This window comes from Balaenoptera physalus (assembly GCF_965194825.1).
Source record: "Balaenoptera physalus genome assembly, chromosome: 18".
NCBI classification, from domain to species: Eukaryota; Metazoa; Chordata; class Mammalia; order Artiodactyla; family Balaenopteridae; genus Balaenoptera; species Balaenoptera physalus.
In genome coordinates this window covers 76,644,502-76,663,134 of record NC_138899.1, presented here as the reverse complement: position 1 = coordinate 76,663,134, position 18,633 = coordinate 76,644,502, and the positions used below count along the sequence as shown (strand labels likewise).

The 18,633-nt window shown below is 39.9% G+C and overlaps 1 protein-coding gene across 1 annotated transcript in view; it reads left to right on the top strand.

Annotated features, from left to right (window-relative positions):
- The window catches only part of LOC309647871 (protein POLR1D-like), a 40,648-nt gene that overhangs the window by 10,494 nt on the left and 11,521 nt on the right, over positions 1 to 18,633 (top strand). The window contains exon 2 of the mRNA XM_082435776.1: positions 14,755 to 14,829. Within this exon, the coding sequence (XP_082291902.1) occupies positions 14,755 to 14,829 (75 nt within the window). The remainder of the gene's footprint in view (positions 1 to 14,754; positions 14,830 to 18,633) is intronic.

The following is an 18,633-nucleotide window of genomic DNA, read 5'->3' as shown; positions in this document are numbered from 1 at the left end:
TTGCCATTGAAAATGAACTTTGTTTTGGTTGGAAATTATCAGAAATCCCAGTCTGTATATGGCCTGATAGCACATAAAGGTCTCCAGTGTGCGTTTTCCAACACCATCAAGCAATCCGTCAAGCAATTCAATTCTGACACTGTCTGCCTGGAGATAGTATCAGAGCTCACTCAGTCCCACAAGACTGCACCTACCCAACCCCACTTCAGATGCCAGCTGCAAATCCAGGTTATTTTACCTGTGCTTCTGACCTACTGGTTATAAATTGGAAGTTCTCATGACCTCATCCCTGGGCCCAGTTAATTTGTTAGAGAATTCAGAGAAACATTTACTTACTTTTTACTTACTTTTTATCAGTTTATTCTAAAGGATACAGATGAACAGCCAGATGAAGAGGTGCATGGGCAAGGTCTGTGGGAGGGGGTGTGAAGTTTCCATGCCTTTTCTGGGCAACCACCTCTCCTCAAATCTCCACGCACTCACCAGCCCAGAGGTTCTCTGTACCCTGTCCTTTTGGGGTTTTATGGAGGCTTCATTACACAGGCATAATTGATTAAATCATTGCCATTGGTGGTGGAACTCAATCTCTAGCCCCTTTCTCCTCCCCAGAGGTCTGCGGATGGGACTGAAAGTTCCAACTCTCTAATCACGCGGCCACCAGCCCCCATCCTTAAGTTACCCAGGGCTTTCCCTAAAGTCACCTCATCAACATAACAAAAGACAGCTTTATAGCTCTCATCAATTAGGAAATTCCCATTGTTTTAGGAGCTCTGTGTCAGGAATGGGAGGAAAACCAAACATATATTTCTTACTATAAGTCAGCATATCATTAAGACCAAACAGAATTAAATGAAGCATTCTATAATTTGACATCCGTTATGCCATTTTTATCACATTAGCTCCACAATAAGATGCACAGACTCTTCGGTTTTCTCTTGGATCCTCAGAGGATTTGGTCCACAACTCTAATTTCTCACCACCATACTTGGTAAATTATATGGGATTTCATAATGAATTTTAATTGGAGCTTAGATTTCAAGATAAGGATTACATATCATTGAGATTCCTCATCTAAAGTTATTTCAGATCCTGATTTGCTTGCTTACTCTGTTCTGCATACTTAAGCATAAATCCTGGTGTTTAGAATACTTAACAGGGTTTTTATTCGAAAGTGATTAATATTTAATTGCGGATATAAGTGTCAATTATCATCTCATTCCCTGAAGATGAAGAAAAAAGTATAATCATCAAGTTCAGTGTCTATCAAAGTAAAAGAGTTGGATTTATGTTCTCCATCAGAGCTTGTAATCTAAGCCTTCAGGACTTGGCTCTACAGTTGTTTTCCTGTTTTTTGTTTATTTGTTTTCATGGCAAAGGCTGTACTTTGTCATTAAATGGATGGGAAAAAATGGGGATTCTAGAGCCTTATGATTAGAAACTATTCTGCTGCTGGCACATGAAAAGATGCTCAACAACACATATCATCAGGGAAATGCAAATTAAAACCACAATGAGATATCACCTCACACCTGTCAGAATGGCTGTTATAAAAAGACAAGAAATAACAAGTGCTGGTGAGGGTGTGGAGAAAGGGAACCCTCCCACACTGTTGGTGGGAATGTCAATTGGTGCAGCCACCGTGGAAAACAGTATGAAGTTTCTTCAAAAAATTAAAAATAGAACTACCATCAGCCCAGCAATTCCACTCCTGGGTATTTATCCAAAGAAAACAAAAACACTAATTCAAAAAGATACATGCACCCCTATTTCATTGCAGCATTATTTACAATAGCCAAGATATAGAAGCAACCTAAGTGCCCAGCGATAGATGAACAGATAAAGAAGATGGGTGTATGTGTACGCGACGGAACATGACTCAGCCATAAAAAAGAATGAAATCTTGCCATTTGCAACAACGTGGATGGACCCAGAAGGTAATATGAAATAAGTCAGACAGAGAAAGACATGTACTGTGTGAAATCACTTATGTGGAATCTAAAAAACAGAACAAATGAACAAACATAACTAAACAGAAACAGAGTCATAGATAGAAAAAACAGATAGCTGCCAGAGAGGAAGGAGCTGGGGAAAGGAGAGAAATAGGTGAGGGAGATTAAGAGGTACAAACTTTTAGTTACAAAATAAATGAGTCAGGTATGAAATGTACAGTGTGGGGAATATAATCAATAATTACGTAATATCTTTGTATGGTGACAGGCGACAACTAGACATCATGGTGATCATTTTGAAATGTATAAAAATATCAAATCACTGTGTTTATGCCAGGAAATAACATAGTGTTGTAGGTCAATTATACTTCAAAAACAAACAAGCAAACTCATAGAAAAAGTGATCCGATTTGTGGTTTCCAGAGGCAGGAGGTGAGGGGAGGGGGAACTGGATGAAGGCAGTCAAGGTACAAACTTCTAGTTATAAGATAAATAAGAACTAGGGATGTGACGTACAACACGATCAATACAGTTAACGCTGCGGTACGTTATATATGAAAGTTGGTAAGAGGGTAAATCCTAAAGAGTTCTCATCACAAGGGAAAATTTTTTTCTCTATTTCTTTAATGTTGCATCTATATGAGAGGATGGATGTTCCCTGAATTTACTGTGCTCATCACTTCATGATGTATGTGAGTCAAATCATTATGCTGCACATCTTACACTTATATAGTGCTGTGCGTCAGTTATATCCCAATAAAACTGGACGAGAGAAGAAAGAAACTATTCTGCTGAAAATGTCAGTCTTTGGGAGTATCAGCCTGCAGGTGCGTCACTGCCTGCTGCCCAGACTTGCAGCAAGCACGCCAAAGGTTCCCTGTCTGTTTTCGTGTTGTAATAAGCTGGTCGCCAGCTGAGAGCAGTGTGCTTCAGAACAAGCCCGGACATGAAGAATCCAGCTGGGCTTGTTGCTGGGCTTACTGCTAGCCAGACGCAGACGCGCAACTGAGACTGGGAAGTAAGAAGACCAGCCGGGTGGACAAACCAGTTTACACCTCCTTCAAGGCAGATGATGTTTTTCCCATTGATAGAGAAAGAAACTGAGGCCTGGAGAAGTTAAGTAACCGCCCTGAGGCTGTACGGCTAGTGAGTGGACATGAACCCAAGACAGCCTGACCCCTGAGGTTCGGCTTTCTATGTCCATGATGTTGCCTGTGTTACCCACTGCAGGAAGACAGGAAAGCTTTGCCAGAGCGTGTGCGCCAGAGAGTTCAGTTTGAGAGACGAAACTATTGACCAGTAATCCTTGTTTAGTTCTAAATTCAGGCTGAAACATGTTGGAAATGGGACTGTTTTCTATAAAACTTAACCATGAGAAGAGTCACTGAGTTACAGACTATCTGGTCAAGAACCTAGATATAGGCTTACTAATAGTCGCTTCATGAAAATATCATTTTCCATATTATTAAACTTCATTGGCATCATCTTTAAATACATTAACTTTTTAATTGATGTTATGCCAAAGCAGCACTTGATCATCCTCAAAATGTAGAAGACATCTTCCCGGACGGGATAAAGTAAGGGTGTGTGTGAGCTGAGAGGACTCAAGAGAGGTCCAGGTCAGATCAGGTGTTCCCTGACGGCTTGCCCCTGGACGAGGCAGCCTCCCTAAGCCTTAGTGGTCTAACACATACAAAGGAGACGATGACTGAAAAGGTCCTTCTGAGGGTCAGCGAGATCGTATGTTCTGCTCTTAATCACTGTGCACACGACACACACTACTATACGGTATTTTTGTGTGTTAACAATATAACAACCTATACTATAGACCCATTTAAAATTTTTAAGATAATACATTTGTTCAGTGCTTTATAGCTACAAAGTAATTATATATATGACTGTGTTTGATCCCCATACAAACTCTGAAAGGGTAGTAGAAATATCTTCATTTTATAGATGGTGTAACCAAGATGACAAGAAAAATCACAGAGTCAGTAAGGGCAGAACTGGGATCCTCCTCTCTCCACTGCACTGTGGCCGCTTCCTCATTTTCCTAAGGTGACTTGAACATGTCCTTGGTTCAAACCTAGGAAGTGGCAACTGCTGGATCCCTCTTCTAAGAGCATCAAGAGATGCGGTAGAGAATGTATAAGAGTAGAACAAGTATCAGGTAATTCTACTCAGTCTGAACTTTTCAGGTGAGAGATTCTGCTCTGAAGCTTGAACTTTCCAGAGCTTGTCCCTGTACTGGTCACATCCACCAGGAAGTTGCCCAGCTGCCGACTTTGCACGGAGCAGACCTAGTTCCCGAATGAACACAACTGTTTGAAAAGCCAAACAGCCAGGACCACTGGCTTTCTTTTTGTGCATATGAGATAGGATGCTTTCATATAATTTGTTTCTGATCATGTATTTCATAGGTCATGGCAGTGTGAGGCAATTCTGTTCTGACTGGGTCTCTGCCCATCTCCCTGTTAGCTCCTTAAAATCTCACTCAGTTTCATCAGAGGATTTGGTAAGCTCTGTCAAGCAGGCTGATTATTTTGATATCAGGTACCTGATATACAGGAAATTTCCTCTGACTTAACCATAGGAAGATAGAATTTCCTTTATATTATTTGCACTGATAAATAATCCCTCAGCTTTTCATCAGAACAGAATTATGCAACAGATAAAAATGAACATTCTACAAGTTTTTCTTTACAGTATAAATGAAAGGAGGAGATACTGAGATTAAAAAAAGTTTTGTTTTGGCAAATTCAGATACCTAAATGAACCCTTGTCCCTCCCAAGAAACATCGATGCAAAGAAAGCCCTCGACACTGCTCATCTTTTTCAGTCCTCGCCGTGCATCTGTGAGCCGGGGCTCAGTCTCATTTTACGGAGAGGAAACATACTCAGAGAAGGTACTGAACTTGCCCAGACCACCCAGGTGGCTAGTGGAGCTGGCTCGCACTGTCCCACACTGTTCTCCAACATAAAACACAGTTTCCATAGTAAAAGCTTTGGATCTATCCTGCTTTGAAGTTAATAATTTAGGTACTTTTATATATAGGTTTTCATTTTTACATGATTAAGCAATCACAGCAAATTACTTCAAGTAACATTTTCCAGGCTGAGTGAGTTTCAGTCACACTACCCCTGAATGCAGCCAGGACCCAGTTTCCTGTAAACCATCACTGGGCGGGGTCTTCTAGTGTGATTCCTGACACAGCTGTAGACACACGGTAGTGCTGGTCCTTGCAGTGTTATACTCCAAAGGTAATGACCTTGGGCTGAAGTATCATAATTATGGTCTATCCCCTCCTAATTTCTCCCCAGGATGACTGAAACATGCCATCCAGGTTCTGGGGGGGGAAGAAGAAATATAATTGTGAATTAAATGTTCCCCCTGCCCAGAAAAAAAAAGTCAGGTAACTAGTTTTAGGCAAGTTATTAACCTCTCTAAAGCATCATTTCCTTGGCTTTATATGATAATGTTAAATTCGATGACCTCTAACAGGAAACTTCCCTTACATTTTCATAATATAGTATTATATTTAATGGATCTTTACCTGAACATTTTAATTCATTTTGGTTTCTTTCCTTAACTATTATAGTAAAAAGAGCCTTGTAAATACTTGGATTTGAGGCCTTTCTGGGAACACTGAATGTGTTGGAATTAATACAGAAGTTTAGCATATGGCCCGATTTCTATCAAGCAAATGCTAAGGGAGAATTGTGAATTTAGGGGGTTGATATTTCAGAAGAGCTGTGAAAGTGTGGTCCTGAACATTTGTATTGAAAACGCAGCGCCCTTTTTTTGTAAGCATATTATCACACCCTGGGAGCAGGCCAGATGATGCCGTTTGTATAATCAGCACGATCTGTCTCTCAGAATTTTCCCTGCAGTCTCAGTTGGGTACCTGTTCCGTTTTTAACACAGTTCTAAACTCTTCATTAGCACTGCTCCATCCAGTTAAAGTGCAGGTGCTGTTCCATCCCTAAGGATGGACGGTATTTCAGTAGTAGACAAGCTGATTCTAATACGTGCAGCTACTTAGAGCATAGCAGTAAAAAGGGACAGGAGAGGACTGTGTTAAGTGTTTTGATCTTTTGTAAAATGTACAGTGAAACATCTGCTCCAGAACATGCTTTCATATTTCCCTTCTTGGCTAACACCACCAAGTGTAAGTAATTTACAAGTCTGAATAATGAAGTGGGACTTCAGAGTTCACTAGTTCTTGACTGTCTTGCAGCTGGTTTCTGATGCCAAAACCACCAATTGTTATTATTCTCTCTGGATTCTTTCTTTTGGCAGTTGATGTATTGTTTGCATGGTATGATATAAACCTAAAGACTGGATTAATCAGTAATGGAATTTTCCACGCTTTGGGCTTTCCTCCTGTAGCGATTAGTCCCCATGTGCTGGTTCCTACCCTTTGGCCATCTCTGCAGCCTTTCTAGCGGTCCCTCTGTGCTGCTGAATTCAGCATCTGTAAGGATGTTTGCATTGCAACAGAGTCTATGACTTCTGCCAGCTACGAGGGAAGCATCTCGGGTCTTTATAAGTAAATGTAAAACCTCGCTTGCACAGTTGTGCAGTTTTGGCTGACTTGTTCCGTGAGCCATCTAAGTTCAGTAGAACTTTGAACTTTTATAAACATTTTCCTCAAAGAGACACTACTCCCCAAGTCTGTGTGTATGTGTCGAACTGCTCAATTCCATTAATTACATTATAGAAATGTAGAATTTTTTCCCCAAAGCACTTGTATGTATATTAACTAAGATTTTTTTTTAATTGGAAAATGGGATTGAAAATTGCCTTGTCCTTCTTAAATTCATTGTCATATGCACTAGCCCCTGAAAGACAACTTGAAACTTGCCGCAAAAGAGTTTACAAAGAGTCAAGAATTTACTGGTTGTTTTCAATAAATTATTTTGTATAGTAGATTCTTGTATTTAATGACTGAGGTAGAAAATGTTGTCTGTGTGTATATGTACTATTTTTTTTTTCAGAAACTCTCCCAGCCAGTTTTGTAGGGGAAACTACCATCCCTCTCAAAGTACCCCTTGATACCTAGAGTGTGGAAGACAGGACTCTCCTGGCGCTCAAGATGAGGCTGGGTCTGGAGGTGCACACAGTGGGGGCTGCGGGGGGCTGCGCCCTCTGTTTCGTCGTCTCTTGCCCTGTGCTGAGAGGCCCCCAGGCAGCCATTGAACCTGCGCTGGTCGCTAAGGAACACAGGCTTTCTCTTCCTCCCATCTCGTTGTGTATTGCGGGACTTCTAAGAATTAGAAGCACCAGTATGTTTTCTTCCTGGGTTCAACCTTGCTTAATGCAGTTGAAAGGAAAACACTTTTTAAAGAGCATGAATTGATTAGGAAATCCTACACATTCTGGAATATTCTATATTTTCCCCATTCCTTGGCTCTTAGCTCCAAGTATAGTTTATAATCATTTGATGAATCAGACACTGAGATGTACATGGGGTGGATGGCTTGTTTTCAGCAGACTGCTGCAGCCTTGACACAGCTGAAGGAAACGCCTTCAGCGGGCTGACCAGGCCTTCTGCTGAATAGGGCGTCCCTGGGGCTGCGATCCAAGAGCTCTGAAGGGTCCTTTAGGACAGTCTGCAGAAACCCGCAGATCTCTGGTATAAAGTAAAGCTCTTTTAGGATTAAGAGAGTGATTTACAGACCACGCTATGGGCGAGGTGGCTTTTCTGGTGTGTGGTGTGTTTACCAAAGGGCAGTGCACCAGGCGTCAGCCCTCATTGAAGAAGGCTGCGGAGGCGAACCTTAGAGGCTTTCTATCGCAATGTTTCCTTTTGTTCAATCGCTGTGATTTTTTTCCTTTTTGCATTTCGAACAGCTATTTGGTGAGAGTTTGAATTTTATAAAGAGATAACAAAATGCTTTCACGGAGTAAGAGACCTCAATAATTATTTTGACCTTATATTCTTTGACTGAGTTTACTTCTCCCAACTGATCTTTTAGTAAGGCATCTATATACTTTAAATACTTTTAAACTTAATTGACCTATCAGACAGACACGTTGTTCCTGGCAATGGTATAATTCACAGGCTTTTCTATTTATAGAGTTTACTATCTTGTAAGGTAGTTCTCTGCCATCCCCACCCCATCTGCACAAAGTTTTTCAGTAAGAGTTGCTTGTCTTCACAATACACAATTTACCGTGGCACATTTAACTAGGTCTTATAATATGAACTGAAAATGAATCACCGTATTTTCTGTGTGTGGCTTCTTAATTGGGATTTAAGAATAAATATTTGTAGAAATACTTACTACTTTGACAATGAGGTGACTTCATTATGAGGTCATTCCTCAGGTGAGGTGTTTTATGACCTGAGAGATAAGGTTTCCCTCTAAGAGCTAAACTAGTAGAAGTCAGCCCACGTACTACCCAAAGAAGTCATCTCGCTGCAATAACAACCCACCCTCAGAGGTCACGCAGGATGGGTAGCTGTGGACATTTGAGACCGTCCAAGTCCGGGTGAAGCGACGGGAGTTCTGCCTTCACCACAGCGGTCTTGTCGTGACTGCAAATAATCACAGTAAAATGTGCTGCCAGCCCTCCCGCTGCCTTCCTCTCACGGGGCTCGGCTGTGTCGAGGCTGGGGTCTCGCCTTCACCAGAACTGTGGTGTCAGGGTCAGTTAAAAGTCAACTGCCCGGGTTCACATCCCAGCCCCAGTTTCTTCACTCTTTCTTGTTTTCTCCTTATCAATGACATAGTAGTTACCTCGAGGAGTTGTGAGGATTAAGTGTAAGATACATGGCACATAGGTACTGCTGCCATCATTATTTTTCATCATATCCCCAGTGGTGCATATTAAGTGCTTATAGTGTCGATATTCAAAGGAGAGTTTCCTTGAACCTGGGCAGCCCCACGTGTCACAAACACGCGCAGATCCTTCCGTCAGTGCAGTTCCTAGCCCAGGAAACACCCTTCTCGTTTTGACCTGCGTCCCTGAATGAAAGGAAACTGTGGGGTCCGTGGCGATGGGGGGCTGTGCCCTGTTGACGTCAGAGCACACACTGCTTCAGAGTCCAGGAAGGATGTGAGCCGCGCAGTGTTCGGAAGAAAAAAGACACATTAACTTGTCAAAACCTTCTTTTCAGCGTGAGTGCAGGAGGTTGTGCCATAAGGAAATATTGTTTCCCAGTAGAGCTAAGCTTCCCTTTGCTTGTCTTAGGATTTCAGTTCAATGTTCTGGAGGTTCTCATGACTTAGTTCAGTATGAGGAATAGTTATACTTGGAGACTAACATTTAATGTTCAATCAGATTACTCATACATTTGTATATGTGTAGGTCTTAGAGAACATACAGGAAGTTTGTTACTGATTCATTAATCTACAGGGAAACCTTAAAACATTCAAAATTTAGGTTTTCAATTTTTTACATTTACGTTAATTTACATTTTGACAATATATTAAAATTTGGTCCATGTTGAATACAGTTACATTTTGTTTTTTAATACTTTAGATTATTACAGTCCATAGAACTTACTTTATATGAAAATCTTGATCATAACAATATGATTAGTAATTTTGCTGAAATAAAGGCAAGAAAATAAATTTTATGGAATAAAGATATATATAAATTTTGTGTGTCTTTATGTATTCATCTAAATATTACCAACCCATTAAGAGAATAATCAATGTGTGCAGGGAGTTAATTCTATTATCTCATATTTTGCTAACTTAAATTTTTAAAAATCATAGCTTTTCACATTTTTTTGAAGTACAACTGACTTACAATTTTATATTAGCTTCAGGTGTACAACATAGTGATTCTATATTTTTATACATTACAAAGTGATGGCCACGACAAGTCTAGTTACCATCTATCACCATACAGAGTTTACACATTTAAATTTTTATTGTAATGAAGGTATATTTGTCATGGTAGTAGGAATGAGTATATTTTATTTAATGGTTTTTAAATGTAACTTAAATATTTAGAAGTATGGTACATGGGCCTGAAAGAAAAGGGTGGTTTTATAATATCTATTGATGAGGCACCGGCGGGGAGATGAGGAAGGGCTGGTGGAGAAGGTGACCGCTGACCTGAGCGTCCGGTGGTGAGGACGTGGCTGCAGGGAGAGCCCTGGGCAGGGTGCAGCCCAGGCAGAGCTCACCACGCACATAACGGCAGATACGGTGCTGCCGTCCAGCCGCTGTCCTGGCCAAACTGGGCTTCTGGACTAGCAAAGCTAAGGCCTGCGAATGTGCTGTCTGGCTGCTGTAATAAAAAGACCATAGACTAAGTGGTTTAAACATCAAACATTTATTTCTAACAGTTCTGGAGGCGGGCAGATTCGGTGCTGGTTGCCAGCAGATTCGGTGTCTGGTGAGGGCCCATCTTCTCCCTGTGTCCCCACGAGGCAGAAGGGAGGAAGGAGCTCTCTGGGGTCTCCTTTATAAGGGCACCAATCATCTCCCAAAGGCCCCACCTCCTAATACCATTACATCAGAGCTAGGATTTCAACATCTAAGTTTGGGGAGGGAGGGACACAAACATTGAGTCCATAGCACTTTCCTTCACCATTTCTCAAGAAAGTATATGTTGAGGTCTTTTTTGAGCAATTACTTGATATTTAGCTTCTCTGATATTATTTCTTTAAAAATCTCATTTTCTTGTGTTCTTCATTATTTAATTTCTGTTGTTTCATCTTAGTTGCCTTAAATATCTTGCTACCCTGTCGCTATACTGATATAGTTAACTCTCAGTTGATTTATGTGAGTATAAAGGACCACAGAGCCAGATAACTCAAAACTAATTTGTTTGACTTTGGATTTTAAGGCGATTTTGCACCAGATTTGTGTTCCCACTCAGGTTTTATTTAAGCTGCTATTATGATCAGTTTACGTTCTACAAGCATGTACCAGCTGGCTAATGGGGTGAACAGGCAGGCCTGAAGAAGCTGAGCTAGGATGGAAAATTGGCTGTGGGTAATACCCACGTGGATCATTGAAAATCGACTGTAGCTTGTGCCTGTGCCTAGGAAACTGTCTGCTTAATGACCTGGCTTTCTGGGACTTCTTGTTTGCACCGGACTGTCTATTCTAATACAATGGATTTGTTTTACAAAGAAACCTTTAAGATGCTTAAAGGATCTAAGCATAAAAATTATGGTACTTAAATTTGTGTCTGAAATTTAATTGTTCAAGTCCTTGTTGTACTTAGTTCTTATATATTCTACTGTTTGCTTTTCCTGTATTTTAATTGCAGTTTACACTTCTGTTTCACAACCTCATTAAAAACTATCTTGTTTCATGATGCCGATGTTTCATAATCTTTGATAATTTAAGTACCTAGCCTCTGTGGTAATGTGTGGTAGAAACTGACTTTGTTATTTCCTTGCTGAGAATTCATTAGCGAGAGTTCCAGAAAAAACAACAGAGGCTACAGGAGTGAGGAAAACTACCGGACTTTCTAATTTTTTTTCCTGTTGATTTTGAAGGTGACGTTGTTAATTCAAGGACAAAGCACATGATCGCTAGAAGTTGTTTTGCTATTTGGAAGGAAAGCCCTGCAGAAGGAGCTCGTGCAGAGTGCGGGTGGGACGCAGCGAATGCTCCACATCCTTAGGACGAAGTCTGAGTAGCCCTCGTTCCTCTGCCTCTCCAGTTCTCCTTGAAGGAGTGCGGAAGCAGTGGCAGCTCTGTCAGCGCTTTTGTTTTTTTTTTCCTTTTGCATTTACTTTATTTTTTGCCTCTTAACGATAACGAGAAAACGGCTCCTGCAGGACTTGCCGTGCAGATGTTTGTGGAAGAGACGGGAAGTATGATAGGAAGATGGAGGGCAGGTAGCCTTAAACCCACGGGTCCTTTTGTTTTGTTTTGTTCCTCCCCCCGCTCTCAGTGTCCCCAGTACCTCCTTCCTCATCTGAACACTGGTCGTGAAGACTACGTTGTCATGTTCAGATGGGACAGTGCTTTGTAAACCGTAAAGCTCGTGCCAACATAAGTTGTCCAAACAGTAACAAACGCCTCAGTCGCAGGCAGTCTGCTGGACCTGGGTTCTGCCCTGTCTGCTGACCTGTCACCGCCTTTCATCACTGGCAGACTGGTTCACCCCAGGCAGTCTTTCTCGTACTTACACCTTTTCTCTTGGGCTGTCGTTGTAAATCAGAAGGTATCCTTAATCACAGCGGAGAAAGTTAAGAATAGCACTGGAGACAGTGTTCAGTGAAATCACAGCTACAGAAGAATCCCCGTCCAACTTCACACTCTGGAAGGTGCCTAGACTAGGCCTTCAGGATCTCGGCATGGTTCTTGACCGAGTATTGTTTCCTGCAGATGTACAGCATTCCAACTGTATCGTGACACAAACTGGCTTTCGTAGGCATGTCCAGAAAGCTGGGCAAACGTTTTAATAGTTTTTATGGGAAAATGCATTCTAGTTCATCTGTAACTGATACACAGTTTGTTCATAATTGGGGAACTGCCCAAGCAAGTTCTTTCACTGATGATTTTTAACTGTATCTGTTGTCAGGAGAGAGGACATATGGGTGGATCCAAGGATGATTGATTTCCTGGTTGGTTTTTTTGTTTTTTTGAAAGCTACCCCTCTAATTGATGGGAAGGCGGGGGTGTATTTGGCATATTTTTACCCTTTGATTTTTTTTTGCTTACATCTATAAGGGTGAAGAAGGATCTCTGTTTTGGAGCCAGATAGGATAAATTTTCCCTGAAATACTCTATGAGACAAAGCCCTCAGATCACATCCGTAGGATGTATTATTATTTTAAAGAGATAGAAGAAGGCTATGTGGTGTCACATGCACTTAGTATTCCCGACACCAGGAGGCTGGGCTATGACACCTGATCTGATTGAATCTGGGGGTAAGAAGCAGACAAGCTGGTCAGTGTTTCAGTTTTTCATCAGCCCATCAGTGGGCCCTCCCAGGATGGATTAGAAAGTGTCCAGCTGCTGAGTTAGCTGAAATGGCATTTTTTAAAAGATTTCACTATTAACAGGAGTTTATAAAACTTGTGTAAATTATAGAAAAATAGCCAGATATATCTGTTGAGGATTAAGAGGGTGGTGAAATAGTTTGAAAGAATACTATTAGAAATATGGAGGTGAATACCAGGAGAAACAGATAAAAAGGAGTTGAAATTGGTTTTTTTGGTGGGTAGGGAAGGCTGATGCAGAAGACTGCTGTATTTCATTATAAGTCTTTAAATAATATTTTTCTCTTTAAGCTATATGCATGCTTTGATAAAATAAAAATCAATACAAAATAAAACATTCTTATAAACTAACAGAATGGTAATATCATTGAGGACTATGTGAATTGTACCTAGAGTAGTACTATAAGAGTGTAATTAAATGTTTTTATATAGAATCAATATATAATTATCCAGTTTCAAATTTTGTGATTAGAATTATAGTTCTGTCTTTGGACTGTCGCTGTTTGCAACATTATACCTCTCTTTTTCTTAACTTTATTATTGCTATATCATAGGTAATATTAAAGTCAGGGATGACCATGGTCCTATCTTACTACCCATGACACCTTGCACAGTATCTTATACGTAGTAGTCTCAGAGTATGGTTGATAAATATGTCTTCTAGCCTTTTAAAAAACCTCTTTCTGGGGCTTCCCTGGTGGCGCAGTGGTTGAGAATCCGCCTGCCAATGCAGGGGACACGGGTTCGAGCCCTGGTCTGGGAAGATCCCACATGCCTAGGAGCAACTAGGCTCGTGAGCCACAACTACTGAGCCTGCGCATCTGGAGCCTGTGCTCCGCAACAAGAGAGGCCGCGATAGTGAGAGGCCCGCGCACCGCGATGAAGAGTGGCCCCCGCTTGCCGCAAGTGGGGAAAGCTCTCGCACAGAAACGAAGACCCAACACAGCCATAAATAAATAAATAAATAATTAAAAAAAAAAAAAAACCTCTTTCTAAAAATTACACAAATAATACAGATTCACTCTAGAAAAAATAGAAAATGCAGAGAAGCAAACAAAAAACTAAAAATCTCCCCCAAACTTATCATTTTGGTAACATCCCTCCAAATGTTTCCCTGTGCAATAGGTACATGTAAATAAATTTAAAATAAAATTATCCTATACACACTCTTTTGTTCCCAGATTTATACACTTAACATGTTATGAATGTCTTTCTGTGCCAAGCATTTGTCTTCATTTTTAATGACTGCCTAATCTTCCGCTATGTGGATATGCCATGATTTATTTAAAAAGTCCCTTTTTAGTAACCATTTAAGCTTTCTATTCTTTTTCTTTAGCTGTTAAGTTTTTGAATGAGTATCCTTGTACATATAGTTTTGCATACTTAGTTGAATTTTTCTTAGAATAAGGTGGAATTTTTAGGTCAACATGTATGTTTTATTTTTAAGGCTCTTTATCATGTTTCCAGTTGTTCTCCAGAAATGTTATATCAGCTTTAGTCCCTGTTGGTAGAGAAAAGAATATCCATTTCTCCACTCCCTCACTAACTGATGGGCAGAAACAGATTCATCGTTGTTGGGTTAATTAGTATTTCTTAGAATAATAGTGCGTTTGAACATTTTTAATATGGATATAGTTCATCATTTTGCCTTTAATTTTCTCTTCAGTGTTCTTCCCCTATATGGAAAAGGTTTCTTTTTAATTTTTATGTATTCAAAACTATCAACCATTTTAAAACATTTTTAAAGTTTCTCCCCCAATTTTGAAGTTTAATGCTTCAAAAGCTCTTTCTTTCCCAGAATCACATATGTGGAACAAACTGATTTTCAGAATTTAATGGGGTGACTAAATTCTCTCAAATTTCTTCCTTTTTCCCACCAGGAAAGCAATAGAAGAACTGCTTAAAGAGGCAAAACGTGGGAAAACAAGAGCAGAAACAATGGGACCTATGGGCTGGTAAGTTCTTGAGTCATCTTCCTTAAAATTTAAACTCATGTATATATTAAAGAGAAAAGTTTTCTTTAGCATATACAGGGAATGTAGAACTGTGGACGTAGAGGAACTCACTCAGAGGCAAGTAGTAGAACAGGGACACTGCTGAGGGCTGCAGCCACGGAAGTGGGCAGAGGGGTATGGAGAGAACACTTGTCATGGTGTTGTCACCCTTTGGTCCACAAGTCCCCAAGAGATATGATGACGCTGCTGTGCCTAAGGCCACCTGAGTGAGAGTAATATTATGTCAGTGTTCGTTGTTTAAGAACTTCTATCTTAATTATAGTCCTCAGTAAATTAAAATTTATAATTTTAAGTGTTTTGATTTTGTGACAGTTCAGCTGTGTAGAACTGAAGTTTACCTTTGCAGTTTCTATACAAAACAGAGCTTATTAAAACTTAATGATATAGACAAAGGAAGAATTTAACCTTAAGAATCAAGTCTACCCTTCTAAGCATTATTTTAGCAATAGCATTCGCGTCCAATAAATATGCTGGCTTAGGTCTTTTATCCACAATTTAAAATTCACTATAATGGAGAACTGTGGGCTGTTAAAACGTGTAAAATGTAAAAATGGGACAGGAGTAGAAGCTAGATCTCTGTGGATTTGACTCTTAGAACCAAGCACAGGGTTTATGTCAAATATAAAACAAGGTTCAGTCAAAGTTAAAGAAATAAGAGGGAAAAGGCAATTCCTAAACATCAAGCAACATAAAATAAATGGACCTCAATAAGCCATTTAGTAGATGGCTTAGCCACACATGGAGGAACTGTTTCAGGTGATCCGAAATTTGACTGTATTTCCAAAGACAAAAAAGAACTAGAAAGAAATCTTAAATTGTTTCCAGTTATCACGTTGTTGGTAATAATGTTGATATTGTTATTCTGAAAATATTGTATAGTAGGATAAAGCAAATAAGTACATATTTGTTATAGATACCAAGATTCTCAGTGTAAAAGATACAAATATAAAATCAAAGATATAAAAATCTGTACTCCTAAATTTTAATTGGAAATATCAGTATGAAGTTGTGCTAGATTTTCTCTTTAAAAGAGAGAGAGAAAAGCTTTTCTAGCTCTGTTCACAGAAAAGTCCTGGAAACAATGACCAGCCACTCAGTAGCAGTGAGTATCCCTGGCACCCAGGGGTGGTGTATAAATTCTACTGTGGTATATATAATGCCATTTCTCACTGAAAGAAGACAGATCCTTAGAGAAACAGCTGGCTGCCGATCTGAGGCTGTTAGCCTGGAGTTAGCCAAACTGCAAGCTAGCTGTCACAGCCTCCAGCACTGCCCTCACTTCTTATGCCAACTGCAAGTTCCGGGAGCTCCTGAAACTATCCTCAGCTTCAGTAATTTGCTAGACCACACACAATTCACAGAAAGCTATTACACTTATGGTTACAGTTTATTACAGGGAAAGGATACAGATTAAAATCAGCGAAAATAAGGGATACAAAGGGCATAGTCTGGAAAGGTTCCAGACACAAAGCTGCTGTTGTCCACTCCGTGGAGTCAGGACCCACACATTACCCTCCCAGCACCAACATGTGACAATGCACTTGGCATACATGACAACCAAGGAAGCGCACCTGAGCCTTGGTGTCCAAAGTTTTTATTGGGGGTTCCATTACTTAGGTATGATTGATTGATTGCTCACATGGTTGATCTCAGTCTCCAGTTTGACCAATACCACAGTACCCCAAATTCCCACCCTCAGTCACGTGGTTTGTCTCTGGCATGGCCAGCCCTCCCTGTAAGACTATCAGTTGTGGCCAGCTCCACCCTAAACAAAGACGTTTCTATCAGGTAGGACATTGCCTCCCAGAATTGATATTACCTCCCAGAAGCCAGGGCAAAGGCCAGACCTCTCTGTGGGCAAGACCAAACTGTTTACTACATAGATAGGAAATGTATAAGAAGAGCCAGAAAATCTTATCAGATCAGAAAGTAAAACTGTCAAAGACTACTGTAGTCATGTCAGAAAGACACAGGAACCAACTTGAAAGGCCTCCCACTAGTCAAAGATGGGATAATTTAATCATCAAAGAATAAAGCAATAATGATTGAGATAACCTAAAATATGTTAAAATCCATAAGGTCATAATAAAAATCACATCAAGAAACTTTTGGATGAGGCTAAGGGGCCAAATTATTATAAAACTGGTAAATAGTGAGGAAGAGCCAAGCATTTATCCTGTTCCTTGTACAAGTGATACTTCAAAGTTACAAAATAATTGATGAAAGAAAACTTCCTTATAGAATTGCAACTGTTAAATGTAGGACTATAGAATAAGATTATCGTCACTTGAATAACAACTCAATTACAAGACAAACTATCTAATTTAAAAATGGACAAAAGATTTGAATAAACACTTCACCAAAAATGATATCAAATTGGCCAATAAGCATTTGAAAAGATGCTCAAATCATTAGTTATCAGGAAAATGCAAATTAAAACCACAGTTACTTATTCACTACACATGCACTAGATTGGCCAAAATAAAAAAAGACTGACAGCACCAAATAAAGAGGAAGATTTGGAACAATGAGAATGCTCACATATTGTTGGTGGAAATGTAAAATCATACAGCCACTCTGAAAAACAACTGGCAGTTTCTCATACATATGCACTCACCATACAGAATTCTTCTTCTAACCACCTATCAGAGAGCTGACAATGTAAGCCCACACGAAAATCTGTCCAGTAACGTCCATAGCAGTTTTATTCATGATAGCTCAAAACTGGAAACAACACATATGACCATCAGCTGATGAGTGGATACACAGCTGTAACATCCACATGTCCCATCCTCATCAATAACGAAAAGGAACAGAACTACTGCTACACGCTGCATGGGTGAATCTCAGAAGCATTGTGCTCATGAAAGAAGCCGGACTCAAAACATTACACACTGTAAGATTCCATCTATATGACCTTCTAGAAAAGCCAGAACCATAGGGACAGAAAACCCCTCATCGGTTGCCAGGAGGTAGGGGCTGAAGGACTGAATTTACTGCAGAACTTTTCTGGGTGCTGGGAATGCTCTATATATCTTGACTCTTGTGATGATCACAGGACTACACACATTTGTCAAAACTCATCACACTATTTACTTAAAAGGATAAATTTTAGTTTGTATAAACCATACCTCAGTAAACCTGATTTAAAAATAAAAAGAATGTCGTTATTCTACAATCCCTAACGATACACTGGATCTAGGCAAAGATCATCAACGGTTGCTAAATCTATCAGATGAGAAGCTGTTGGGGAACCTTCTGATGAGTGGGTCAGGCTGACGACACCTGGACTCATCCATCAATCTTTATACCACGAGAAGACGCAATAGGAAGAGGGTACCACCACTTATGAGACATCCTTGTAAAGAACTTGAACGTGAATCTGATCAAGTCTCTAGTTAGAACTACTAGTTTGCAGGAAATAGAGGTCAGAGGAACATAGTAAATGACATTATAGAGATAAAATTACGAAAACGTGGGGAATTCTACAGGACAGACAAACCAGTTTCTTTAACAAATGAATTGCAAGGAGAAAAGGAGGAGGAGTATCCTATGACTTAATAGACTTGGGACACATCTACGTGTATACCTTGTTTGGATCCTTATCCAAACTAATTGAAACAAGGGTATTTGATGATATTAAGGAATTGATGTTGATTTTTTTTTTAGGTGTGATTAATAGTATTGCTGTTATTTTATTTTTTAAAAGCTATTATCTTTTAGAAGTTCATTCTGATGTATTTA